This window comes from Tenrec ecaudatus, chromosome 18 (genome assembly GCF_050624435.1).
Source record: "Tenrec ecaudatus isolate mTenEca1 chromosome 18, mTenEca1.hap1, whole genome shotgun sequence".
NCBI classification, from domain to species: Eukaryota; Metazoa; Chordata; class Mammalia; order Afrosoricida; family Tenrecidae; genus Tenrec; species Tenrec ecaudatus.
The window spans coordinates 10374790-10402292 of NC_134547.1; the positions used below are offsets into that span (position 1 = coordinate 10374790).

Genomic DNA, 27503 nt, shown 5'->3' on the forward strand with positions numbered 1-27503 from the left:
GTGGCTGGAAATATTCATTTCATTCAGGATGTGTGTCATATATGGAGAAGCCAGAGTGCCTTGAGGGGAGAGTAACAGACACGCACACGAGCAGGACACTGTGACATTCCTATGTACCTCTAGATAACTATGAAGTCCCACCTTCGGTTGTTTTCCGGATCCTCAACGTCCCTGTTGGACTAAACTATGTGCACAGGGCTATTCTGGACTACTACCGTCTAAAAAGACTTACGTTTTCTACTTAAGTAAAGGGCCACCGTCTTGGAAGCCCACCAAGCGGTTCTACCCTATCCTAGCAAGGCTCAACGGCCTTCAATGGGCTCCGTGCAAGTGACAAGATACCGACAATGGCCTTCCAGCATGAACCAGGGAGTGAAATTGAGAATGAAGGAACTGTCCACCTGCTAACCACGCCAGAAGCTCTCCTGGACAGACGTCCTTTTGATTTGGAAACGCCAATTTAGATGGCAAACTGAAAAATCCACGGGATAGCTGAAAAACTGTAGAGTTTGAAGAAGTTGCGGCAATATAAGGCCCAGGATGCCCATCGGTTTCAGCCAAAGACAGAGGCCCCTATGAGATTCCCAAAATTTTATGTCTCTAAGCACTGTCCAGAGGAAAGAGCAGGGTGTAAAACCGCTTAAAGAGCTCAAAATTCAATGAAAACCAAGCAGTTTTTATACTCTATAAATTATGTACCAGGCCCGGATAACGCTCAACACAGTTGTGTTAATACACATATTAGGTAGCTAGATGTAGGGCCAGGAGGTTGTCCGTCCCATGCCAGCAAAGACCCCCATAGAAGAGATTTCAAAGACATTAGGCAACCATTGAACACTTATCCAGATTTTAACGTTGGTAAAGCGGGACACCATTGATAAAACTCATATCCTGGTGAAACAGCCACATGGCAGCCAAAATCCGTATACCCTAGCTTGTGGTGCATTCTTTCCAAAAATTGGGACTTTTAAAAAATGCCGTGGGACGCAGGAAAATTTGTTCAAAATCAGATGTCTGGTCACCTTAATCTAGACCCCAAACTGAGCATGCTCACTCTCAAGCCTTGAGCCAGGTGGGAGGTACGCCTGGGTGCCCAAACTAGACCCAGGCTCGTGACATCACCCAGAAAAGGGATCAATGGATACCATCAACCACACCTCCCCATATCCTGAATGTGGGATGGTGTCCCTCTTTCACCCTGTTCCTGGTCAGCGGCAGGTGAAGGGTGAGGTCTCCGTCCCCTGCACAGGTGCACATGTGACCGTTCGGGGCCTACTCCGGGCCCCAGCCTCTTGGCCTACATGCTCTTAGCCTCGAGTTCTTGGGCTTCTGGCCTCCTGGCAGTCCCCCAAGGCCCCATCTCGGTTGTGCATGTCGGGGTGCTCTTTTCCACGTGGTTGTTCATGCCCAGTTGTGAAACTCCCCCTTCCGTGAGGATTACGAGCAGCTTGGCTTGCTTCCCCCAAATAGCATGTACCCTTTTGAGATGGGACATTTGTCTTATCAGAAACCTAACGGTTCTTGGTAGGAGACAGAGAAGGCAGGATTCACAGAGAATGGGAGGACTTATTCCCTCACTCACTTATTCACTCACTGATTCACTCACGTCTTAGCATTCATTGCGATCCAAAATGCCTTTCCATCCCTACATGGCTGTTTGCCCAAATTTTTGAAGGCCTTTTACCTCAAGGCTGTTACATTTCAATGCTTCCTAAGCTAGAGCCCAACCACGGTCTTCACCACTTGATTGACAGCTGGCTAACTCTCGCCCCCTGCAATCAAACGAAACAAAATGGCCTTAGCAGAAACCTGGCCCAAACCAGCCTGTGCAATCACGAGGTGTCAAAGGGATCAGGTATAAGACATCATCAGAACAAAAAAATCTTACCATAGTGAATGAGGGGGGGGAGTGCAGAGTGGAGACCCAAAGCCCATTTGTCAGCCACTGGAGAGCCCCTCACAGAGGGGTCTAGGGGAGGAGATGCGTCAGTCAGGGTACGATGTAGCACTGATGAAGAATACAGCTTTCCTCCAGTTCCTAAATGCTTGCCCCGCTCCCAAATACTATGATCTGAATACTGCCTTGCAAGTCTGGATAGAGCAGAGGATGTACACTGGTGCAGATAGGTGCTGGAGGCACAGGGAATCCAGGCGGATGATCCCCTCAGGACCAGGGATGTGAGGGGCGATACTGGGAGAGTAGAAGGAGAGTGGGTTGGAAAGAGGGAACCGATTACAAGGATCTACACGTGACCTCCTCCCAGGGGGATGAACAAGAGAAAAGGGGGTGAAGGGAGACGTGGGACAGGGCAAGATATGACAAAATAATAATTTATAAATTACCAAGGGCTCATGAGGGACGGGGGAGCGGGGAGGGAGGGGGAAAAGAGGACTTGATGCAAAGGGCTTAAGTGGAGAGCAAATGCTTTGAAAATGATGAGGGCAAAGAATGTACAGATGTGCTTTACACAATTGATGTACGTATGGATTGTGATAGAGTTGTATGAGCCCCTAATAAAACGTAAAAAAAAAAAAAAAAGAAAGAAACCTGGCCCAAGAAACACATCCCGAACATTGAGTGAGTTCAGTGCCCTTCCAAAGCCTTTGCCCAGTGATCTTCCAGAGACTGAGGACCGTGTAGGCAGCATCCCCGTTGGAGATCAAGGTTGAATTCGGCCCATCTCACAGGCAGGCGTGTCTCGCTTAAGATATACCTGGATGTCACTTGGAGTCGCTGGTCTGTGTGCCCAAATGCTAAAGCTCGCTCGCTCACCGGCCTCACTGTGAGCACGTCCCCCCTCCCCCCAGGGTCCGCTCTTCCTGGGCATGGCCGCCCCCAGCCTCACCGCCCACTTCCAAACTCTGCCTGCGCCCAGGTCCCTGGGGGTGCCCAGCCGGGGGTGGCCGGTCGGAGTCGCGCCTGAGATCTCAATGGTCCAAGGCTGTGTCCAACCCAATCTCAGCGCCCCAAAGGATGGCGCCCTTTCCCCGACTCGCGCCCCCAACACCGCACCTTTCAGGGTGCCTCCGCCTCCCCATCTTCCTGCGCCCAAACTCCCCGGTCGGTCGGTGCATCCGCGCTCGCGAACCTGATCTCCGAGGCGCGCCGCCAACTTACCAAACGCCGCCCTTGGCGCACCCAGCGACGGCTCAACGCTCCCACCGCCGCAATTCCACCCGGGAAAAACCCACTGAAGCGGGTTCCGATTCCGGCCCTCACGGAGAAGGCGCCGTTTCAGGCACTTCCGTTTTCCGGACCGGGACAAAGCAAGTTGGGCACCGGAAGTGGCATTGCAGGGATTTTTTAAAAATCACTTTATTGGGGGCTTGCACAACTCTAACCACAATCCGTCCATCCATCCATGGTGCCAAGCACATTTGTTGCCATCATCATTCTCTAAACATTTGCTTTCTACTTGAGACATTGGAATTAGCTCCTTTCCCACCCCCCACACCCCCACCCCGCATCCCCCACACTTTTCCTCCACCCTCCCTCCCTCCCAAACCCTTGATAATTTATAATTTTTTTACATGTTTTACACTGACCGACGTCTCCCGTCACCCACTTTTCTGTTTTCTGTCCCCCAAGGAGGGGGTTATATATAGATCATTGTGATCGGTTCCCCCTTTCTCCCCCACCTTCCTTTGCCTCCCAGTATCACCACTCTCACCACTGGTCCTGAAGGGATCATCTGTCGAGGATTCCCTGTGTTTCCAGTTCCTATCTGCACCAGAGTACAGCCTCTGGTCTAGTCAGATTTGTAAGGTAGAATTGGGATGATAGTGTGTGTGTGTGTGTGTGTGTGGGGGGGGGGTTATTTGTAAGGTAGAATTGGGATGATGGGGGTGGAGGAAGCATTAAAGAATTAGAGAAAAGTTGTATCGTTGCTACCTTGCACACTGACTGGCTTGTCTCCTGCCCACAAGGGGGTGTCCAGTTGCCTACCCATGAGCTTTGGGTCTCCCCACCGCACTCCCCCTCATTCACAATATGATTTTTTTGTTCTTTGATGCCTGATACCTGATCCTATGGACACCTCATGATCACACAGGCTGGTGTGCTGCTTCCATGTGGGCTTTGTTGCGTCTCAGCTAGATGGCCACTTGTTTATCTTTAAACTTTTAAGACCCCAGAAGCTGTATCTTTTGATAGCCGGGGAAAATCAGCTTTCTTCACATTTCAGGGTGTTTTTTTTTTTCAGGCTGAGTTGAGCTGACTTTTTGGCTTACCCTGAAGAGGGGAACTAGGAAATTCTTGCATTCGCACTCTGCATAGAGGGGCCACATTCTCCGCAAATCCCTCCCTCCAAGCCAAGTCCCCTGCCCCCTCCTAGGATGCCAGAGGAAACAAAGGCCTTTGTTCCAAATTCCCAGAGGCGCCAAAGTTCCCTCCAGCACCAGATGAATCCCCGCCTGTACAAAGATAACCGCACCTTCCACTTCTGTCTAGTGCTTGCTCCAGGGTCCAGACCTTTAACATCAGTGCTCGCTCCTTTCTCAGTGCCCAGAACTTTATAACCGGAATTCCTCAGTCTAGGTCTAAATATACACTTTCTTTTTTTTTTATTTTTTTTTTCGTTCCTCCTTTCTCCCAAATATACACTTTCAATCTTTCCAAGAATGCCGCCCGCTCATTCCCGCGCCAGAAATCGCTCTAGCACAAGGGTTTGGTATTTAAGGAGGGCAGAGATAAAGGGGCGGACCCTGGAAGATGGGTTCATACAGTACCTGGAACGCTGGGCTCAACCCACCAGTGTGAGGATAGAGCAGCATGGAGCAGTGCCCCAAGGGACTAAAATTCATCAAGCACCCATTCACAAACACCCACTCTGTGAGTGCAGAAAGAAGACTCTTAGGGTTCATAAACTCCTGACAAAGAGCACTTCAGCATTTACAGGGTTTCTTGGTTAAACAACTGTATTTTGTCTCTGAGTGTTGCAGAGGCATCGTTTTGTGGCAGGCATGCGTCTGAGGCTGACTAGCCAAAGAAACTCCATTTTTGTAATATAAGTCACTTGCCCGTTCCTCCCTCCCATCTCAGAAAATTGACGCCTGGTTGACCTGCCCATTCTCCCTCCCCTTATGGGAAAGTCTCTGCTGGTGTTTAATGTTAGAATGTACTCCCATGTTCCCAGGTTCTAGACACTACAATTAGTTTTGACTGTTCTTCAGTATATCACGTGTTCTGAGTCAATATTGTTCCCTCTGATGTTGCAATCTGAAAGGTATAGTTAATCTTGTTTTGGGAACCAGGATGTTATAGTCAATGTTGGAATTGTTTCATTTATGATAGGAATGTACCCTGTAATGCACGCTTGTTCTTGAAGTTACCAAAATTGTATAATCAATGTTGTACCCTGTAATGCTCCCTAACCCTAAAGGAAAGTAACATTAATTTTTCTGTTTCTGTTCATGCTTATTTAAGTTTTAGACAAAGGATAACTTAGTTTTCCACCCTTAGAAGATGGACTGAAATGTAGACTTGTGACTGCAATCAAAAGATCGCTTTTAGATTCTAGCAGTTCGGTTATAACTGAATCAGGACTCTTCTAAATTATCAAGACATTATAGTGGCTGTCATTTATTCAAATCTGCAACACATCTAGAGCTGCTGGCCAATTCTAGGAATTCACTGTTATGAAAGGTTCTACTGTCCTTCATGGCTCTAGGCAATTAAACTGGTTGTTCAGAATTATGCTTTTGCACCCAATGAGTAAGAACAGACATGCCAGCATGTCGAATTTGACTCTACAATATGGAGCACAGCTGCCTGCCAAACATCAATTAAGACAGAAACAGGAAACCTGATGATTTTCCAAGATGCATCAGTGGGTTCCACCAGTTTCCCACCCTGGAACAGGCATCCCAAAGCTACCTGAAACACTAGGGCTGCACATAAAGCCTAACAATCCAGAGTGATGCAGTGTATTAAGCCATAGGGTTCTTCTATTTAATGCCAACCTCCTCATTGGTTGGCCAATTTTCCAACCCACTAGCTGAGTCATCTCAGGAACAGGAAGATTGGGTATCAGGGCCACCAAGAAGGGTAAGGAGTGGAACATGCCAATTGGCCCATGATCACTGTATTAAGAAACTTCTTGACTCAGGAGACAGGGACCTAGAACACTTTACTGAGAAAATAATAGAGTGGAGAGATGACTAGGAGGGGTGGTAGGGAAACAAAAGCACTTGAATGGGCAGGTGTTCTGGTGACCCACTGACTGGGAACGCTTGAGTGTTTTCTGAGAAGATAGTTGCTGGAGGTGTGAGGGCCTCTGGAGACTGGCGTGCTCACTGATGGAGCCCGTTGGGCTGGAGTATCTCCAGAGACTTACAAACACAGCTAAGACATTCGTAACATGTAGTTATGAAAGCCAGTCAAATTGCAGAGTAGGGCATCTTTGGCATGGCTGAGAATAGGTTCTCTTCATTAAAGAATTATTTCTGATCCTGATTAGTAACCTAGTACTTCCTGATGAATCTCAGTATAGTGAATACTTTATTTCCCAAGGAATGTCCCAAATAGAGAAAACAGTCTGCCATGGCAGGGATGCTAAGTGTTCACAGTGATAAAAATATCGCAGAAGGCAGGCACGTGTGATTTCCGTATCATGGAAGTCATACGGGCTGTTCTTATGGATTCCTACTCTATACCCACAAAACTTATTTGTCAAGTCCAAGCAGCTCAAAGCAGTTTCCGTTTTTAAAAATTTAATTTTATTATTCTTTAAACGTTTCCTTCTTTCACCACCACACCCACACTCTGCACCAAGAAAAAGGTCCCACATTTCCCTTCTTCAACCAAGGCAGCTCTCCCAAGGGTGTACTTGGAGCATGCCAAAAACAACTCCAACTGGGCACTGTCAGCATGAAGGCTGTAGCATATTATTCCAGACAGACTTCTTAGTGAACTCACTTCTGATGATCAATATTCTTTCCATCTCCCTGTGCATCCTATTGCTTCAAGCTCCTCTAACTGTAAACTGATAGAAACTCCTGAGGGTCAGTTCACATCACTCTAGCGCACTTCAGGTACTTGCAGAGGTCAACACAGAGGTTGCTATGTACTATGAAGCAGATTTTTGTGCATAATCCAACATCTGTAGTCATAAACGCATTGGCAGTAAGATAAAATCCCTTTCATCAGAGAATGATAGGCCCTGCCTTGCCACTACCCACTAAGAATACTAAGAGAATAAAGTGGAATCAATTCCCACAATTAGCATTACACCTTCCACTTTAAACATCCCACAAGACGGAAATCGACAGGGCAGATCCCCTTGGGTGTCAAATTGATTAGTCTACTACCACTTCTACTCAATAAGACTCCTGGCTGAAGCTCCTGTGTGCTAGGCAGGTGGTATCTTGAGTGAAATGTGTACTCAGTCATAAATCTGCCAGGGGACTGGAAGACAGGAGCTTCTAACCTTCACTGGACACAACTGATCATGACCTCACTTGCCTCACTGTTCCAAGGGCTGGGTTACAGAAGGTGAAGGGCACTAGGCTATTCTATGCCACAATACAAACAATGATGCTTAAAAAAGAAAATTTGATGGGCAAATATAAAAAGCTAAGAATAGGCAGGTTGTTCTTTTGGGAGACCGCGGTAATTTGAATAGTCTTCACTAGCACAATTCATCAAATGTATTGATAACCTCAATCATTTTTTATCATGATCTTACGTACTGGTCCAGTTTTCAGGAACTTTGTTTTCTTTACATTGAGGTTTAACCTATACCTGAGGCCTTCAATCCTTATTCTTCATCAACAAGTAAACTTCTCTACACTTTCAGTAAGCAAGGTTTTATCCCCTGCATATCACAGCTTGTTATAGCTTCTCTCCAGTTCTGCTGTTTTTCCTATAATCCAGACTCTCTGCTATTCCCTTAGCATACATGTTAAGCATGGTGAGAGGTACAGCCCAGGTGCACACCTCCTCTCATTCCCTTGTTTGGTTCCTACAAATTTCTCTTGATCCACGTTCGGGTTCTTCAGGATGACTAAGGGTTCAAGTATCTCCTTTCTTCTGAAGATTATCCACAATTTATGACCCACACAGTCAACTGCCTGTGCATAATAAATACAACACAAGGAGGAATCACTCTGGTATCCTCTGCTGTCATAGTTCATCAACAGTTTATTGTTCTCAACCCAGACTGCATTTCCGTCAAATCTGTCACCATAGAGCCAAAACTCTTGTAGAGGCTTAATTTTCTTGTAGCTGGCATAATTTTCCTTGCATGTGTTATCAATGATATTGTTCCATAGTTTGTGCATTCCTCCCCCAAATATGGATCTCTTCTAGCCAGTTGGCCAGATACCTGTCCCCAAATTTCTTTGGATAGACAACGGAGGGCTTCGAGAAGTACATCTGCTTGTTTAAACATTAAATGGATACAATACTAGCACATATATCAACCAGAAGACAGCTGGTGTGCAAAGGAGGCTTTAATACAAAACCCGTTAGAAAGAGACATATTACTTATTGATAAGGGGTCATATTACCAAGTAAATGGAACCATCATAAATATATATGCCTTCAACAATACAGCACACACTTAGAAAGCAAATACTGACCAATTAAAAGGAGAAAATGATTTCACAATACTAGTTGAAGTTGTCAATGGACCTATCAGCCTTAGAGCCTCTAGAAGTAAAGGTCCACAAGGACCCGGTACCAAATTATAGCACACATCACCAGCAATGTTTGCCCTGTTCTACATGCTCTTCCAAGGCTAGCTTGAGTTTCTGTAAATTGCTTGCACGATGACATTCACTGAAATGTCCATGAACCACAATGAAGGATAAACCACTTGGAACGAAGTTTTTCATTTTATCATTGTATGCTTCAACTGTTCCAATAGGCCAAAGTGTGAAATATTAACTCCTAAAAATATTAATTCCTACATAAAGCCTACTTAAGCTTTGACCCCTTTAGCTTTCATGCTTAATGTAGGAATAAGGGGAAAGCACAGGAAAAGATCGTTACTGAATGGATTTTTAAAATCTTCTTATGTATAGGAAAAGTATGGCTTTTTGTGGGCTATTAATTGAAAGGACCATGGGAGAGAATGTTCAGCCTAGGTTTACTGGAATATGACTTGGAAGATGTACAACCAGAATCCTCAATAGAGGCAAGAGATGCCAGAATTCATTTCATGCACTTTCAACAGGGTTATCAGGAAATACTAGTGTGTGGAGGATATCACGTATGGCATAAAGCAGGGCCACCTAAAGTTAGTTTGACCCATGATAACATTCATTGACACAGAAGTTACAATGGGTTCAAATTTAAGAATAACTGTGAGAATGTGGTAAGACTGGGCGGTGTTTGCATCCATTGCTCATAAGGTGGTTATGAGTCGAAAGCAACTCCAAGGTATTTAAAACATGTCACTCATATGTATATTCTAGGTGTGTTAGTCTGGGTTGACTAGAGAACCAAATCCATAGACACTTATGAGAGTTGGATATCCAAGAATAGTTATATATTAAGAAAACACCCTCCCCAGTCCAGATCAAGTGCATCAGTTCGATATTAGCCTAGTCCCTGTCAACCAGGTCCACGGTCAGTGGCCAGACTCAACCCGTCTCTCTTGTTGCCTTTCTCCCATTTCCAGGTGGTCACTTGGCAAGCATTTCAGGCTGCCCGTAGGCTTCCTTTAACATTCAGTCCTAGAGAGGAAAGTTTCTTCGTGGCTCAAAACATTTTCCAGCTTCTGGCACAAACCACTAGTTCAAAATTCAAAGAAACCGAAGAGCTCCATTATTTTTTCTTCAATCTGTCAACAATCCCTTAGACAAGCCTCGCCTTAAAATGTCCTGAGCACTCAAGATGCCGGGTGGGGCTTAGCTTTTCAGAACCTTCTTTGCAGGTGTGTCCTACACCTATTTAAAGATCCAAATTGGTGGCCGAAACAGTGAACTTTGACTCTCTATACTCTCCAATAATCATTTCTCAGTCATTATATCAGTAACAAGTCAAAAGAAAACCACATAAGCCTAGTACAGCCAGATCCTAAATTCAAATCTTACAGTTAAGTTCAATCCTTATTTACCTTATTTTAATCCCTATCTAAACAATTCCATTGATATAAAATATGGCCTTAGGCCTCTGACTACATCGAGCCAGAGCCTCTGTCAGCTATTGTCACTAAGCAGCATGGTGTGATTTCGCCCCATGAGTTCAAAATATACATTAACCACATTCATTTCGTCATTTCAAACAGGAGTAACCAAAGACAACCAAACAAAATAAAAATGTTAACTTCCCATATTCTTTCCAGTAAACTGCATGGGCATATCTGACCTCTAGCTAAAGAACTACCATGAAGCAGAGGTCAAACAAGCATCCATTCTCCATCTTCATGTTGTTTCTCTAGTACCCAACTCATAACATACCATGTGTTAGTCTGGGTTGACCAGAGAAAACCAGAGACAATCATGTGTAGGAGAGAGTTTTATATCCAAGAATAATAGAATATTAAGAAAACATCCTGGTCCTGTCCAGATCAAGTCCTTAAGTTTGATATTAGCCCATATGTCTGATACTAGTGCATAAATTCTTCTACAGATGCACGCAGCACATGTCATATCAAAGCAGGAAGATCACAGGCCAGTGGGTGAAAAGTCTCCTGGTAGCATCTCAGCGTTGGTGCAGGTCTCCATATGGTTCCTCCAGATCCAGGCCTCTGGCTGCCATCAGCATACCCTGAAAATAAGACCTACTTACAGTTTTGCCTCTTGCTGAAATAGAAGGCATTCCCCCCTAAAATAAGATACCCAAAGCTACTGTAACTCTGGACTCTGGACAGTAGCGGTGGGCTCCGCTGTGTAGCTCACTGTTGGTTGCAGTGCAGCCGGAGCAGACAGGAAGTGCAAGGTCTCTTTTAATAAAACAATAAATGTGTACCATACTCTTCTTCACGGAAAAATAAGACAACCCCTGAAAATAAGACCTGGCGCATCTTTAGGAGCAAAAAATTAAGATACTTATTTTTGGGGAAACAGGGTGGCTTCATGAGGCTTGTCAACAGAATGTGAGCAGTGAGAGCGTGTGACCCTCCACCAGGGAGGAAGACAGGAGCTCTCAGAATCCTCAGGCCACACCCACACAGAGGCCTCAATGGCTATGGCCTGATTGACATGCTAGACTCCACCCCTTCACTCAAGTTGACAGTTTATGTAAGTGCCATAAGGTGCTTACGAATGTCAGGAGAAATACTGAGTGATAAAATATGTGGAACATTATTAAACCACCTGTTTTCTCAGATGGTCTCTTAGCTCCCTTCAAACAATAAACTTCTTATTCCCCTGTGTTCCACTTAGATTGAGTATTCAGTAGCCTCTTTTTTCCTGCCATAAACCCAAAATATTGAGAAACACGGCTCCTAATATTTTTTAATTATGTTCCAGAAATTTTTTGGTGTGTATTCTTCCCCAAGGGGGGGGTGGATTATTAATTTTAATAGGCTAGTACATTCACGCTGTGGTGGTAACAACTTTCACATAATTTGTATGACTGATTCTCAATTGACTCTTTCACAAAAGATACAATTCAATGATGGCAACAAATGTACAAATGTGCTTCACATAATGGATGTATTGTATGGATTGTGATAAAAGTTGTACGAGTCCCCAATAAAATGATTAAAATAAAAAAGATACAATTCAAAACACATACAAAACAGTTTTAAACAAATATAGAGAACAAATTTGAGGTATAAAACAAAATATTTGACCATGAATCGACTTGAATATATTTTAATTCAAGAAGATATTTACGTTTCAAGTTTCTGATAGAACGGCAGTTCCAGATGCCTTTGATCTTTGTGCATTCTGAATGGCATAGGATACGGAATGACTTTCTAGGATTCTTTGAGCCAGTCTTGGTGACTTCAACCAAATGCCCCGCTGGAACGATACAAAAGATGTCTGTGGGCCACAAACGAGGTAGCTTGCTAATAATAGAAGTCAGGGGTCCTCAAACCGCAGCCTGTTGGCCACATGCGGCCCTCCGAGGGCATTTATCCAGCCCGCTGGGTGTTTTTGCCCCGCTTTTTTTACTTCAAAATAAGATACGTGCAATGTGCATAGTACTATACTCGATCTTAGCCAAAAGGCCGAGAAGTGATAGTGTGCATAGTAATTTGTTCATAGTTTTTATTAAAACTATAGTCTGGCCCTTCAACAGGTCTGAGGGACAGTAAACTGGCCCCCCGTTTAAAAAGTTTAAGGACCCCTGATAAATGATGCCTTCTGTTACCACATGTGGTTTGTCCCCAAAGTGGATCCTCTCTGGTGGTCACAAAGTTTTCACATCTGCCTCCATGCTCACCCACACTCCACTCACACACAATGACTTTTTTGAAGTGTCTTTTTTGATTTGTGATGAACTGTGACTTCCAAATCCAGCCTTGCCGACGCTACCTGCACACATGCGGCTTTCCCCCAGAGTGCCTTTTCTGGTGGATGACAAGCAGCGACTTGAAAAGAAAGCCTTGCCCACACTGCTTGCACACGTGCGGCTTTTCCCCAGAGTGTCTCTTCTGGTGAGTCCTGAGACTTGATTTCCACCGAAAGGCTCGCCCACACTGCTGGCACACGTGCTGCTTCTCCCCCGTGTGTCTTTTCTGGTGGTAAATGAGATCTGATCGCCAAAGAAAGCCTCGTCCACACTCCTGGCATACATGTGGTTTTTCCCTAGAGTGTCTTTTCTGGTGTGTGGTGAGCTGGGACTTAGAAACAAAGGCCCGCCCACACTCCTGGCACACGTGTGTCTTTTCTCCAGTGTGTCTTTTCTGGTGTTGACTGAGATTTGATTTCCAAAGAAAGGTTTTCCCACACTCCTTGCACACAAGTCGATTTTCCCCAGTGTGTGTTTTCTGGTGCATGATCAGCTCGGACTTAAAAACAAAGGCCCGCCCACACTCTTTGCACACGTGTGGCTTTTCTCCAGCGTGTCTTTTCTGGTGAGTCTTGAGACCCGATTTCCACTTAAAGGCTTGCCCACACTCCGGGCACACATGTTGCTTTTCCCCAGTGTGTCTTTTCTGGTGGTGAATGAGCGCTGAGTGCCAAAGAAAGGCTCGCCCGCACTCCTTGCACACATGTGGCTTTTCTCTATAGTGTCCTTTCTGGTGCATGCTAAGGTACGACTTCAAAACAAAGGCTCGCCCGCACTCCTTGCACACGTGTGGATTTTCACCAGTGTGTGTTTTGTGGTGCATGCTAAGCTGTGACTTTAACCAAAAAGCACGACCACACTCCTCGCACACATGTGGCTTGTCTCCAGAATGCCTTTTCTGGTGCAAGGTAAGTTGCGACTTCAAAACAAAGCCTCGCCCACACTCTGGGCACACATGTTGCTTTTCCCCCGTGTGTCTTTTCTGGTGAAGAATGAGATCTGACGGCCAAAGAAAGGCTCGTCCGCACTCCTTGCACACATGTGGTTTTTCCCCAGAGTGTCTTCTCTGGTGAGTCTTGAGACCGCATTTCCACTTAAAGGCTCGCCCACACTCCTGGCACACATGTGGTTTTCTCCCATTGTGTGTTTCCTGGTGTCTAGTGAGTCTTGACTGCCAACGAAAGGCTTGCCCACACTCCTGGCACACATGAGGCTTCTCCTGTAGAACGTAACTCTGTCCTCTGTTGGTATTCGCCTTATGGTCACGGTCTGGTCCGTTCTCTCTAAGGGTGACTGATCCAAACCTTGACGTTTCCAATTCCTTTAAGACCCCATTTTTTCGCATAGACGAAACTCTTGAGGGTGAATTGGGCTGCCGACCTACCACTGTGTGGCCTTCTCTAGGGAATGCTGACTGCTCCTGGGTTGGACTGGAGGAAACCATGGAAGTCTCTCTGCCCGCTGTCCTCAAACACAATCGTTTAGGGGCGATGTCTCTCTCCTGACTCTCAGCGTTTGCATTCCAGCAGCTCTGTTCAGAATCCTGCGGCTCTGGGGGTTTCTGAGGCCCTGGGCTGGAACCCCTCTGGGGATGGAAGTGATGTTCACCACACAAGCCTTGGGACACTTGAAGCAGATGTTGACTGAGGACTTGCTCACAAGGGATATGTAAAAGGAAGGAGGAACAGGAGGAGTTTGCTTGCTTTGTTTCTGCTGGAAAGAGAAAGCTTTTCATTAGAACAGCCATGCGTCAGCCTGCCTGGACCATCAGCCTTCCCGCATGACACACAGCCTGATTGCGGGAGTTCCTGGGTAGAACACATAGATAATGGGAAAATGACTAGCTGTAAGGTTCCTGGTTCTGAAACCAGGCCTAGTCACCTGATATCAATAGGACACAGCTTAAAACACTCCTTGGAGAGAGCCTCGTCTGTATATGTGTGCCGTAAAGGGTCAGAATTCACTTGACCGCATCCCTAAGCGCCGTGTGTCAGATTCTCAAGGCACTTTCCCGGTTTTCTCCATTAGGTACAAAAAATGTCAACATCTGCTTTTGAGAACGGGAAAGCTTTAACAGAAAACTGCCTATGATGCTTAACTGGAGAATACTGCTCTACCAAGACAATGCTCCTGCTGATTTAGATTTAGTTTGACTGAGCATCAGTGGTGCAGGATTTGACGGAATTTCCTTCTAACATACATAAGGGAGAGCTTAGGTCAAGAAATTATATTTATATATCTTATCTGTTAAATTCAAATACTCTCTGAAGTCCTCTCATACATAGGGCTTAGTGTTTGTACTTTGTACTTGAAGCAAAGCCAAGTGGGAACAGTCTGTGTTAGCACTGACTTTCACTTACCTGTGCTCAGTGTCTACAAAGTTATCTGGTACATAAAAGAAACAAGCATCAACAATGCTCACAATGCCAAATGATTTGGCATCCACTCAAATCGAACTCAAGGCCAACAGAATTGAACTTCTCTCCCAATGCTTTTCTGTTGCGTTAGTTCCTATGACTTGACCCCCAGGGCTGAATGGGCTCTATTCCTGAACAAAACACTGCCCCAAGGTTTTCAGTGCTGCCACTGGTGGGAGCTTTGACTCACCACCCTACACCCCACCGTGTAGTGCAACCGTTGGCATCTCCCAGGAGGCCCTGACAACGAAAAACCAGACTCACTTGTTGCCATCAAACAGGTCGTACACTTGTGCCAGCACATGAGGCAAAAACGCTAAACAGCCCATTTCGGTGAAACACGGGAGATCAGACGGAATTCTGGAACCCCGAGCTTCTGAGGAAAGGACCAAACAACCAACCGCTCAGCCACCTTGACTCTCCTGCAGGTCCCCCAGCTGGGTTGGAGCCCTAAGCCTCAAGTTCCAGATGACCCTCAAAGACACGGCCAACAGCAGTCAAGTCCACACTCAACTCAGCTGCCAGAACCCAGAACTGCGCACAAGCTCACCTCTACCACATCCACCAGGAGAGAGGAAAGGTGGACCTAGATCGACACCAACACACAGCCTTCCATTACATACAGAGGCCACCACCGCAACACCTCTGAAACACAGGACCATGCCAGTTCACAGGAAGCAACACGACAGAGCAATTTACACACGTCATCTACATGCAGCCAGCAAACGTTCTGAGGAAGAGTGCGCATGGAACAACCTGATAAGGAAATCAGAAGGATGGTGTTGGACGCCCAACAGTTTTATAAAAAAGACTGAGGAAACAGCTATGGAATGATTAATGAAACAAAGAGATGAGACATGGAAAAACCACTTTAGAAGAATTTAGGGAAAACAAATTGACAAATGAAAAATGGAAATCACATGAAAACCGCAAATAAAAATAGAAGATGATTTCAGAAATAGATCGCACCATGAAGGACACAGAAATAAAATTGAGTACGTGGAAGACTAAAGTAACACTAAAGTAACTTAAAGATGACGCATCTAGATTAATTAGCCAGAAAACAGAAAAGAAAGGCTCTAAGTAAGAGAGGGTGGGGGAGATGCTCAGAGGATTCAGTGGGAAGGGCTGGTTAACAGGATTTATGATCACTGCTTCCCTGCTGCACAGAAGATGAGCTCTCAGAAGCTGCATGGGGGGAATCTTACTACCAGTAATACAGGAGAAGAGTTCGTCCTGTCAAGCGAACCTCCGTGTACCAGAAGACAGCGGTGACAGCAGAGGGGAGGAAGAGGAGCATCAACAGCAACACAACCAGGAGTCTCTACATGAAAGACAGTGGTGGACTTCTCAGCCTACAGAGCAAGGAAAGCCCAGGAACTTGGGGCATAAGGCCATGCCTTTAAGTGGGAAAGGGGAATTGGATTTGTTGAGCAAAAAATCCTGAGTGGAGCTCCTTGAGTTTGAGACATGCAGCGGAATGGCATATGCTTTGTACATGTATTAGCAGACTGAAAGAACTTTGTAAAATATCCTAACCTGTGGGAAACAAATGTCATTCCCACAGATTCTTCCCTAACAGTTATGCTGCCGTAAAGTGAGCACATGGTTCATTCTGTTGCCCTGTAGAGCAATGGTTCTCAACTTGTGGGTCGCGACCCCTTTGGGGGGAATCAAAGGACCCTTTCACAGGCGTGACCAGATTCATAACAGTAGCAAAAAGACAGTGATGAAGTAGCAATGAAAATAATTTTATGGTTGGGGGTTACCACAACATGAGGAAAAGGTTGAGAACCAGTGCTGTAGAGTCAAACATTCCCCATTATCTCCTCCTAAGGAGGCACCCATCCTCCACATGCCTTCCCCCAATGCAGGTATTAGGTTTCCTCACATGTGAGCTCAGGGACTTTCCTGTGGGTACCACCCACCTTGTGACGTATGTAACTCCTGAACATGCATGACTAATGGCTACCAACAAACAGCCTCAGAACAATAAAGATGCTCTCCTCTCTGGCCCTGGCCCCCCTCCTCTGCTCCTCCTTCCCCACTTATTCCCTCTACCCCCTTTCTCCTGTCCACTCCTTCTCCCACATTCCCATGTGGACCACTAAGAAGGGCTGAGGCGCGCATGCTTCCATGAAATGTGTCTGACTCCTTTATTCTACTCTCCTATCTTATTCTCTATGACTTTACTATAATCTTTATATATTAGAGATGTACAATTGAGCCTACCAGACTCATGATGATTTGTTAGGGGCTGGCTACCCTAACACTAACTGAACAGCTATAGTTGGGCATTACTAACTTGCACTGTAACCTGATAACTATTTTTAGAAACCTTTTCATCATAAACTTATAACAAATAAAAATAGATTGTGCTCATAGCAGTCTTATAAAACTATCCTGTAGAATGTCCCATAGGGATTCTGTGGCTATAAATCTTTAGGGTAGAACATTCCCACAATCCACATATAGCAACTTGGGGTATCAAACCTTCAACCTTTCCTGAGTTACAGTCGCATATAGTAGATGATGAATAAACAGCTATGGATTTAAGGAAGGGAATGAAGAGCTTCACATCCTCACCCAATGAGAGCAGACTCCCGTAAATCTCCAGCATCACCTCCTTGTACAGATCCTTCTGCTCAGAGCTCAGTCTCCTCCATTCTGTCTTTGTGAAGACGATGGTGACGTCCTCCAGTGTAACAGGTTCCTAAAAGGAATCAATGAACACGGAATCCACATCAGCTTCCCCAGTGAAAGGAGTTTAATCATAGATTTGGAGCATGAGGATCTAGAGATGGTTATCTAAGCTTTTCAGAAACATTTCTCTAGAGCAGGGGTGTCAAACTCAATTAAAACGTGGGCCATTTGGTGCAACAGGCAAGATTCACGTGGGCCACATCACATTGACAAATTTTGTTAAATTTGTATTTTGAAGTGCGGATTCAGGAATATGGATAGGATAATTAAAGCACTATATAATTGCTTTTAGTTAAATTTATCTTATTTAATGTATTTATAAAACTAAAATTACTCTTTTTCACCCAAAACTTGCCAGCACTTTCCTCCTACTAGTTTTCACTTACTTCCTATGTTGTGACCAGAAAATATAACAAAGTAACTAATAAAAAAACACAAAATGTTGGACAGCTGACAAACGTGATGTTAACTCGTGCTGCGGCTAGGTATGATTCATAACAGCACAACCCAGAGTGCTAGTGTTAACCTTTTCGCTATTGGGATCTGTTTACATTACGTGACACTGAGAGTGGCAGACATATCGCTTCCAAAAGCCGCCGGAACCGAGTCAGCTCGTTTTTACACGTCCACAGGCCCCCAGGAAAGGCACTGGGCTACATGTATACTCGTCTTCAGTAGTTAAAGGGTTAACGATGGAATTGTGTGTATGGTATTACCTCGATCTCCCCTAAGTGCTATTTTCTTCTTAACAATTTTTTTCACATTTTCATTTTATTTCAGAGCATTGCGGTCCACAAAAAAATTACCTCTGGGGCCATGTGCGGCCTTGGGTCACCAGTTTGACACCCCTGCTCTGTAGCAATTCTGCTGACCATGGCTGGAACCATGGCCTTGAGACAAAATCTATGGGGAGCACCAGCGATGCACAAGCCATATCCTGGGGGGGTCACAAGAATTAATTTTTCAATGAATCTTACATTAAATAATTAAAATTCATTGCCATCAAATAGACTGGGACTCACAGGGATCCAACAGAGCTGGGTATAACAGCACCTGTAGGCTTCCAAGACTGTACATTCTTATTGGACTATGATACCTCAGATGTCTCCTTCACAACCCCTGGTGAATTCAAACTGCTGACCTTGTGCTTAGCAATGCAATTACAACCCTAAGCAACACCAAGGTTCCCCCCCTAGCATTAGGGAACTTGTAAAAAGTGCATTTCAGGAATCATAATGGAGAGCTTCAAGTATGGGAGCAGATAGGATCAGCTCAAAAGTATGGAAAGTACCCTAGAATTGGGACCTGTGCTAGGCATTAAGAAATGGTGAGAATTCAAAGTTGAATTCCCAGAAATATGGGAGTAAACAGAGGAGCCTGTGAAGAGTAATGCTAAAGAGTTCAGGAGACTCAGTGGGATCTGTAGATTCACTCGCTTTATGAATGTTAATGATTTTTCTTAATAAAAATCCTCAAAATTCCAATCATCATGCAGAGGGGCAACCCATACAATAGAAACCACATTACACACAACAGCAGAAATATTGCACATGAAGGGCATTTACAGACAGGCACATCACCGCGGCTGGACGGTACGTGTGGTGTGTGCTGCTAGAGCACAGTCTGAGCAGACTGGCAATGCTTCCTTTTGGCAATCCCCCCGACACAGAAAACTTAATCGATAGAAATGACAACAGGAACCACGCTCCGGATGAACCATGGCTGCACAGTCCATTTGGACTCAGAGTGGCTTCGAGTCTGTCCATGTCTCAGAAGCAGACATCCTCATCTTAACGACAGACAGAGGTAGTTCCAACTCACCGGGGTGTGGGGCTTCTTCTCTTCTAGGAGCCGGTCAGCAGACTTAAAAGACAAACCTAAAAAGAACCCCAAACCAGAAGCTATGAGAATGGACACCACCCACAAAGCCCACAGGGGCTTCCCTGGCTTGGGCTACTTAGAAGCAGTCAATGGACTTACTCAGCGGTGGCCACCTATACATTCACCCTCAACATGGACTTTGATCCCCCGACTCCCTCTGCAGACCCTCCACCACGCTCACCTTTCCCCTTCCGTCTCTGCCTCCGTTTCTTCATGGTTTCCACACGGTCACTTGTCTTCCAAGATAAAATCTTCTCAAAGGTCGGCTCTTACGGGACAGAATGGACTAAGTAATGTGACGGCTTAGATGAAGCCAGGTGACTACTTTAAACTGCTTGACAGGACCACTGGGAATTGATTTCCTTTCCAGATGGAATTATGTTGCCTGGGTGACTTCTTAACACCTTAGTATAAAAGCCCTTTATTTTCCAAGCATCCATGACCTAAAGGGGGTGGGGTGGGGGAGAAGAAGGATGCAGTTGTATGTTCTACCCAATGGTTCTCAACCTGTGAGTTGTGACCCCTTTTGGGGGGGGGTCAAACGACCCTTTCACAGGGGTCGCCTGATTCTTAACAGCAGCAAAATTACAGTGATGAAATAGCAATGAAAATCATCTATGGTTGGGGGAGTCACCACCACATGAGGAACTGTATTAAAGGGCCATGGCATTAGGAAGGTTGAGAACCGCTGCTCTACACTCAGGCCTTTTCTGGAACCCTGTCCTCTCAGACCCATCCCTCACAAAGAATGAGGTCAGGCAGTGGCTCTGGGGTTTTCACCTCGATTCATTTTCAATCTAGAAACTTTCAAATCTGGTCCCTGACATGCTTTTTTTTCTTTCTCTCCTTAGCAGCCAAACTGTACTGTGCTTGTAGGTCCCTACACCTTAAGATGCTATTTTCATATCACAGATCAGTTTCTGCTACCTAAGCCAGAGCTCACAGAATACAGCTCAATTCCTTTGCTGAAATAGTCTTTGAAGTGCCCAACTGATGAGTCAAGTCATGAAGAAATAAGCCTCTGTCTCCCTATGCCCAAAGCTCCACTTGTGTTCAACTCCCCAAATCCCAGTATTTGGAGAGAGGTGGTGATTTAAAGTGTGCCACGCCTAGTGACCATGACTTCTAGAAAGGTAAGCTAGTGTCACCTTGTGTATGTCACATAATCCTGTCACAGTCCTGGTATAGGAGGTAGTTTTAGAAGGCAATGCCACCTTTAGAATCACCTCAGATGTACTACAAATAACATCATTTCAGTCCACCTTGTTGCTGGCGTCAACTCCCCTGGAGTCAATTCTAAGAGCTCTGAGGTCTCAAGTCTGTGATCTCTCAGTACCTGAAGGCCAGGCTTACCTTCCAAGCCTCCTCCGTGTGGATTTGAACTACCCACCTTCCAAACAGTAGTAGTTGAGCCTAATTGTGTGCACTGCCTGGGCAGTCCACATTTCTGCCTAATGAAGACACCCAGTCACTGGACTCAAGTCAATTCTGACTCACAGCAACCTCTTAAGACCGAACACAACTGGTCTTTGGAGCTTCTGTCACTATCAACCATCATCGGAGCACACAGCCTCATCTCTCAGCTACAGAACAGAGGCTGGGTATGAACAGTACACCTTGTGGTTAAAAGCCCGATGCTTATTGAGCGTGCCACCAAGAGATGCATGAAAAATATTTTTCCAGGGTGGAGAAGGTATCTCACCACTAAAACTGCTAAAATTTCTAGGAGTATTAATATCTTCTTAATCCTTACAGACCTGTTAGTAAACCAACTTGATCAATAATCTTGGGTGTAACTTGAATCAATGACGTGCTTGAAGCCGCCCCACAAAGTGTACATGGGAATTCAGATGCATGGCCTTCTCACTAAATGAAAGTTATGTACCCAATGCTACAATGAATATGACTAGTATCATTACAAGCTAAAAAGGTTCAACTGACTACCTTACTCTTACTACCTTGCTTTTCTCCCTTGTTTCAAGACACATCATAAGATTACTGAGAACTAAGAAGAACCTATTCCTTTTGCTAACAACTGAAATCACACAACATCAGTAAAAATACATAAAACATATCATCAGAAGGCCCCATCTGTCCCTCTCTTCCAGCACTATGAGAAGTAGCAAACTGATCTCTATGCAATCATTTCCTCCCAGTAAATTCCTTTGAAAGAGCACAGAACATTATCCCTCTTCCTGATCTCAGAAATGAGTGGGTAGTCTCCATGCACTACCTGGGTTTGCATTTTGTTATTGCATGTCAGAATAGTTAGGGGAAAGCAACAACAGGAAACTCATTACTTGTGGAGGACCCATATGCAGGAAAGGAATGTATGACTAGAGCTCATTAGATTATACACTCTGGTCCTGTAACTCTTCCCACTTATAGTAAGTCTCCACTGTAATAATTTGAAGCATTTAACTTTTTCCTTGGCAGGGAGACAATGGGGAAGGAAGAAAACAGATCCTGCTCTTATCACTAATGGATTCTGAGCCCAACAGAATGCAGTCACCTCTTTGGTCAAGGTAGTACCAGAGAACAAAATGTCTGTAGACAAGGAAGAGCCAGGAGGAACTGGTGCCCTGACTAACACCATTGAGTCCGCACAGGCAAAGCCCTCTACAGAGGGAAACTGAGATATGGACGTGATTTCCCAGAAGCAACTTGCTTCCATTCACGTCACCCTCAACACAGGGAAGGTCAAAGCCATTAAGTAGATTCCAACTCACACTGACCCTAGACAAGGCTTTGGAACTTTAGATTCATCTTTAGGTAAGTACCTTTCTATGTCTTTCCCTCAGAATAATTGTAACTAATAGGCCTTGAATGGCCATAAAGAGAACCATATACACGGAAAGCAGGCACAGTGCACACTGTGTCAAGATCACTTCCTTCAGCGGGCCTTCATCTAAAGCCAGGTAATTCCACTGATCTGACTTAACCCTACAATAAGCCTCATCATATTCCAGATGAAAAAGGCTACAGCAATTGAGACTCACCGTCACCCTCTCGGGCAGTGTGACACTGTCTCTTACAGGTTCCAAGGTGAACATTTTGGTTAGCAGTCAAGCACTTTACACACTGACCCCAAAAGACTCCTCCACAAAATCCACATCTGATACAATCCTGACAGTCCCTCAGGGATTGCAACTCAACATCATGCCCACTTCCACCCCACCCAACACACCAAGCCCAGATGATCTCGAGATATCAAGGCGCCCCATCTTGTTTCTGCTCCACTAGCACCTAGGGTGGGGGGACAGTGGGGACGGCTGGACCTATTTATGACTCTGAGTCTATTCAGACTCACAGCAATGCTGTTGGAAGCAATACAAAGGGCCAATAGGGTTTCCAAAGCCATATATTCTTATGGAAGCCCACCCCATCTCTATCCTTTGGAGTGGCAAGCCTTTTGGAACCACGGACTTGCCGGGACCAGCTGAGAACTAAATCATGGAGCCACACAGTCTCCTTTTGGGGTTACAATCAGCTACTAAACACAGCTACTAAACAAGCCAAAGATACCTTGATAGGCAAAGCAGACCTGAATTCCCTCCAGGACCCATAAAATCCAACAAAGCACCCCCTACCCAGAAATCTGGGATTTTATCTTTTGCCACAGGGCTACATTAGGCCCTGATCCTGGTTAAACACATCCAAGTTGCATATAGTTTACTAAGGAAGTAATGGCTGTAAAGATTAATGTTACTCAGGAACCACACAGTAGATGAAGAAATCCTTACCTTTGGGGGGAGTAAACAACACGCACAGTAACGCTAGAGAACTTGCAGAAGGCGCACCCCACCAGACAGGAACACTGAGGACTAAAAGGGTCCATGTGCTATTGGGTAAGCGTGTCCTGGGAGATGGATCCCCGAAAGAAAAGGGGTACCGACCACTGGATTTCATTCGAGCCTGCTTGCTACTTAACAGAGGACACTCATATATGCGAGGTCAGGACAAGAATTAGGCATGGAACTCTTCCCATGGGCTCCTTTTTTGTTGTTTTTGTTTCTTCTTTCTCTTTTGGTGTCTAGAACACAAGCAGGATAAACAATCTGCCGGGCAAGGAATCAGGACCAAAGATTGGGGGGTGTGTGGAGGGCATGGGAGAGAAGGGGGAGGGGAGCAATGAGCCAACAGTGACAGGGGAATGGTAAGGGACTTCAAGTGATGGTGAGGGGGTAGTGTTGCTGGCCATGTTTGATTAATAAAAATGTATCCAAGAGGAATTACTGAGAGGTGAACGATGGGTAAACATGATAGTAGAGCAGGAGGAAAGAGAAAGAAATAGAGGAAAGAACAAGAAAGTAAAAATTAAAAACGAGGAGGTGATACTAAGGGCTCAAGTAGAAAGCAAACATTTTGAGAATAATGGCAATAAATGCACAAATGTGCTTGACACAATTTATGTATGTATGGATTGTGATAGGAGTTATATGAGGCCCTAATAAAATGATTTTTTAAAAAGAGTTATACGAGCTCCCAATAAAATGGTGTTAAAAAAATAAAAGAAAAAGTAAAAATTATATTGGTATAGATATGTACATATAGAGAGGTGTATTTGCCTATGTGTGTGTTTGTATAATGTATATACATATATAAACACATTTATACATATAAATATATATAACATATATAAATACAACAAAGTAGTAGTTGGACTTTGGGCCTCTACTTTACTCTTCCCTCAGTACAAGAATGGTCTGTTCTAATAATGTGGCAATGTGTAATACACACTTTCTCCAATCACTGAAGACCAAGTGGGTGCATCAGCAAATGTGGTGAAGAAAATTGATGCTGCCCAGCTATCAAAAGGTATCTATCTCATCTGGGGTCTTAAAGGCTTGAAATTAAACAAGTGGTCATGTAGCTGGGAAGCAACAAAGTCCACATGGAAGAAGCACATTGGCCTGTGTGATCATGAGATGTCTACAGGAATAGGTATCAGAGGTTCAAAAACAAGCAACCAAATTGACATTAAGGAGCATAGGCAAAAGGGAGACCCAAACCCACCTGCAAGAATTGGACAAGTACTCTCACAAAGGCCACATGGACGGGGTGCAGTAAGCACTGTTGAAACACATAACAATCCTCTAGTCTTTAAAATATTTCCTTGCCCTATTACTATGGTCTTAGTTTTACCTCCTTAATCCCGTTAGACTACAGGGTCTACAGCCACACAAACTGCTTCCAAAAGTCCATGAAAAGCAGGCAAATTTTACACTCTAAACTCTGTACCAGGCTCCAGATAATGCTCAATGCGTTTGTGTTGATAAACAGTCTCCATTAGGAGACAAAAGGCACAGTTCACAGAGAACAGGAGGACATCCACGGGTCTGTCAGTCCCATAACGTCTCAGGATTCATTGTGCATACAAAAATACCACCCCAATCCCCAGAAGAATGTTTCCCCAAACTTAACTACGTTTCAAAGACATTTTACCTCCAAGGAGGGGTTGTTACATTCCAGTTCTTGGGAAGTTTGACACCCCCCCCCCCCAATGACGCTACAACTCCAACATATGATGAACCGACAGCTGGCTGACGCTTGCTCCCTCCAGCAAAACCCCAGACTCCATAAAATGCCCTCAGCAGACATCTGGCCCAGGAAACACGACTGAGATAACAGCTCTCAAAAGACTTTCATTAGTACTTCGGTGCTGAGACTCTCTTGACTATGTATGGATTGTCTCCGTGGTAGAGCATCAGGGAGGCAGGGTCGTCTGCGGGCCGCCTCACCTGCAGGCGTTTCCCCTTTAGTAAATGCCTTACAACAGCGGTTCTCAACCCCTGGGTCGCGACCCCTTGGGGGGGGGTCCAACCACCCTTTCACAGGGATCGCCTGAGTCATCACAGTAGCAAAATGACAGTGATGAAGTAGCAACGACAATCATTTTATGGTTGGGGGGTGGAGTCACCACCACATCCGAGGAACTGTCCGAAAGGGTCGCGGCGCGAGGAAAGTGGAGAAGCCCTGGCTTAGCGCCATCGTGACTCGCCGGTCTCTCTGTTCAACCCCCTCACCTGCCCTCCCAGCGAGAACGCGCTCCCTGAGCGTCCGCCCTTCGGAAGACATCTGCCCACTCCCCGGGCACTCGGGCAACATTGCAAACGCGGGGGTGGCCGATCGCCGCACGTGGCACCGCCAGGACTCAAGGCTGGGTTCAGCCCGATCCCCGCCCCCACTCCCGCCCGGAGTCCCACGCTTCCCGTTACACGTGACCCCGACCCCAAACTTTTCAGGAGGTTCCCGCCTTCCTTCATTCCCTGCAGCCCCACCAGGCCTGGCGCACGTCGGCGCTCCCCAAAACGGGTTTCTGGATCCGGACATTCACTCCTCGGAGCCCCGCAGCTGCTGAGGAGAATTTCGGCTCGGAGCGTGCGCCTCGGCTGCGACACCCGGCGGGCACGGGAGGTCAGCGCTTCCCGCGGAGACTTCCGCTTCCGGTCCTCCAAGCCGGGACCCGCCCAGCCGCTCCCGGTCGCCCAATGGGAAGGGCAGAGCCAGTCGGACGCCGGAAGTGGCGGGTCCGGTCTCTGCGCGGTAAGGTGAGCTGAAGTCTTGGGTTTACGCTGTGAAGGAAAAGTAGACATTGCTGCGTGCGCCGCTCGGGCTGAGAGACCCCGCAGGCGCCCGCCGTCCCCTCCGCTTAGGGGGCTCACCGTGGGAACCGGCCTCCGTTCCAGCTTCCCGCCGGCGCCTAGGTTCCCACGGGCATCACGTGACTTGCCAGCGCTGCGCACGACTCACGCCGCATCCTTGCTCCAGGGTCCCGGCGTTTAAAAGCAGAGCACACCCCCTTTTCAGGGTCCAGAACTTTGGCAGTTCCTGAGTCTCAGGCTAATCTTTCTTATTTTTTAAAAACATTTTATTAGGGGCTCATACAACTCTTATCACAATCCATACATATACATACATCTATTGTATAAAGCACATCTGTACATTCTTTGCCCTAATCATTTTCTTTTTTTTCTTTTTTTACATTTTATTAGGGGCTCATACAACTCTTATCACAATCCATACATATACTTACATCACTTGTATAAAGCACATCCGTACATTCTTTGCCCTAATCACTCTCAAAGCATTTGCTCTCCATCATTCTTTTTTTTTTAAATCATTTTATTGTGGGCTCTTATCACAATCTATCCATCCATTGTGTCAAGCACATTTGGACATGTGTTGCCCTCATCATCCTCAAAACATTTGCTTTCTACTTGAGCCCTTGGGATCAGCTCCTCCTTTTCCCCTCCCTCCCCGCTCCCCCTCTTCCATGAACACTTGATAATTTATAAATTATTATTTTGTCTTATTTTACACTGTCCGGCATCTCCATTTACCCACTTTTCTGTTGTCCATCCCCCAGAGAGGAAGTTATATGTAGAGTCTTGTAATGGGTTCTTTCCACCCCACCCTCCCGCCACCAGGCTAATCATTCTATCACAGAGGCCACGCCTTCATTCCCTCCACAGAAAATTGCTATAATGCTGTAAGGTGAAACTTAGGTACAGGGAGACAGACAGACATAATTGACAGGACAAGGGAGAGCAGAAACAGAAATAGCTTTATTAGGGGTTGGGGGGAACTCCGGACCAGGTTCAGTGATCTAGGATTACAGGTCTGGGAAGTGGTGCTAAGCAGCTGGGGGCACGGGTTTTTAAAGGGGTGCCGAGGAATGTATGGTGATTATGGGAGTTAGCATATGGGGTCTAGAAACTCCAAGAATTGCGTGTGACTCCTTGTGGTTTTCTTTGAAAAAGCATCTGCTTTCACTGGTTATCTTATCTGAACGTTATCTTATCTGGCTGGTTGGCTGCTGACCTTTGGGGTGTGCAGGGAAGCACCTGCAGGGCCCTGATCTGCTTCAGCGTAGTCCAAACAGGGCTGCCTAGTTCAAACCCCGCCCAAACAAACACCACATTTATTTGGGATTCCATGAGGGGAGAGAGAAAGAGGAAGAATCTCCAAGGGATGGGTTGGTACAATGCCTACAACATTGGGCTCAAACAACCATGGTGAGGATGGGAGCAGTGACCCAGCTGACTCAAAGGCATCAAGCACTCCTTCATGTACTCCCATGCTCTACTAGG

General features: G+C 45.7%; 1 protein-coding gene across 4 annotated transcripts in view; it reads right to left on the reverse strand.

Moving 5' to 3' along the window:
- LOC142432718 (zinc finger protein 343-like) overlaps nt 1–25849 on the reverse strand; it is a 37745-nt gene extending 11896 nt beyond the window's left edge. Inside the window, exons 1-5 of one of the 4 annotated variants that reach the window (XM_075537959.1) lie at nt 25692–25849; nt 19592–19853; nt 19351–19406; nt 17413–17539; nt 6752–10714 (exon numbers count right to left, since the gene is read on the reverse strand). In XM_075537959.1, coding sequence (XP_075394074.1) covers nt 10593–10714; nt 17413–17539; nt 19351–19406; nt 19592–19625 — 339 coding nt within the window. In that variant the 5' untranslated portion in view covers nt 19626–19853; nt 25692–25849 and the 3' untranslated portion in view covers nt 6752–10592. Of the gene's footprint in view, nt 1–6751; nt 14123–17412; nt 17540–19350; nt 19407–19591; nt 19854–25691 lie in introns of those variants that run through there. The other 3 variants (XM_075537958.1, XM_075537957.1, XM_075537960.1) reach the window with 3 other exon arrangements.
- Nucleotides 25850–27503: the final 1654 nt, after the last annotated feature.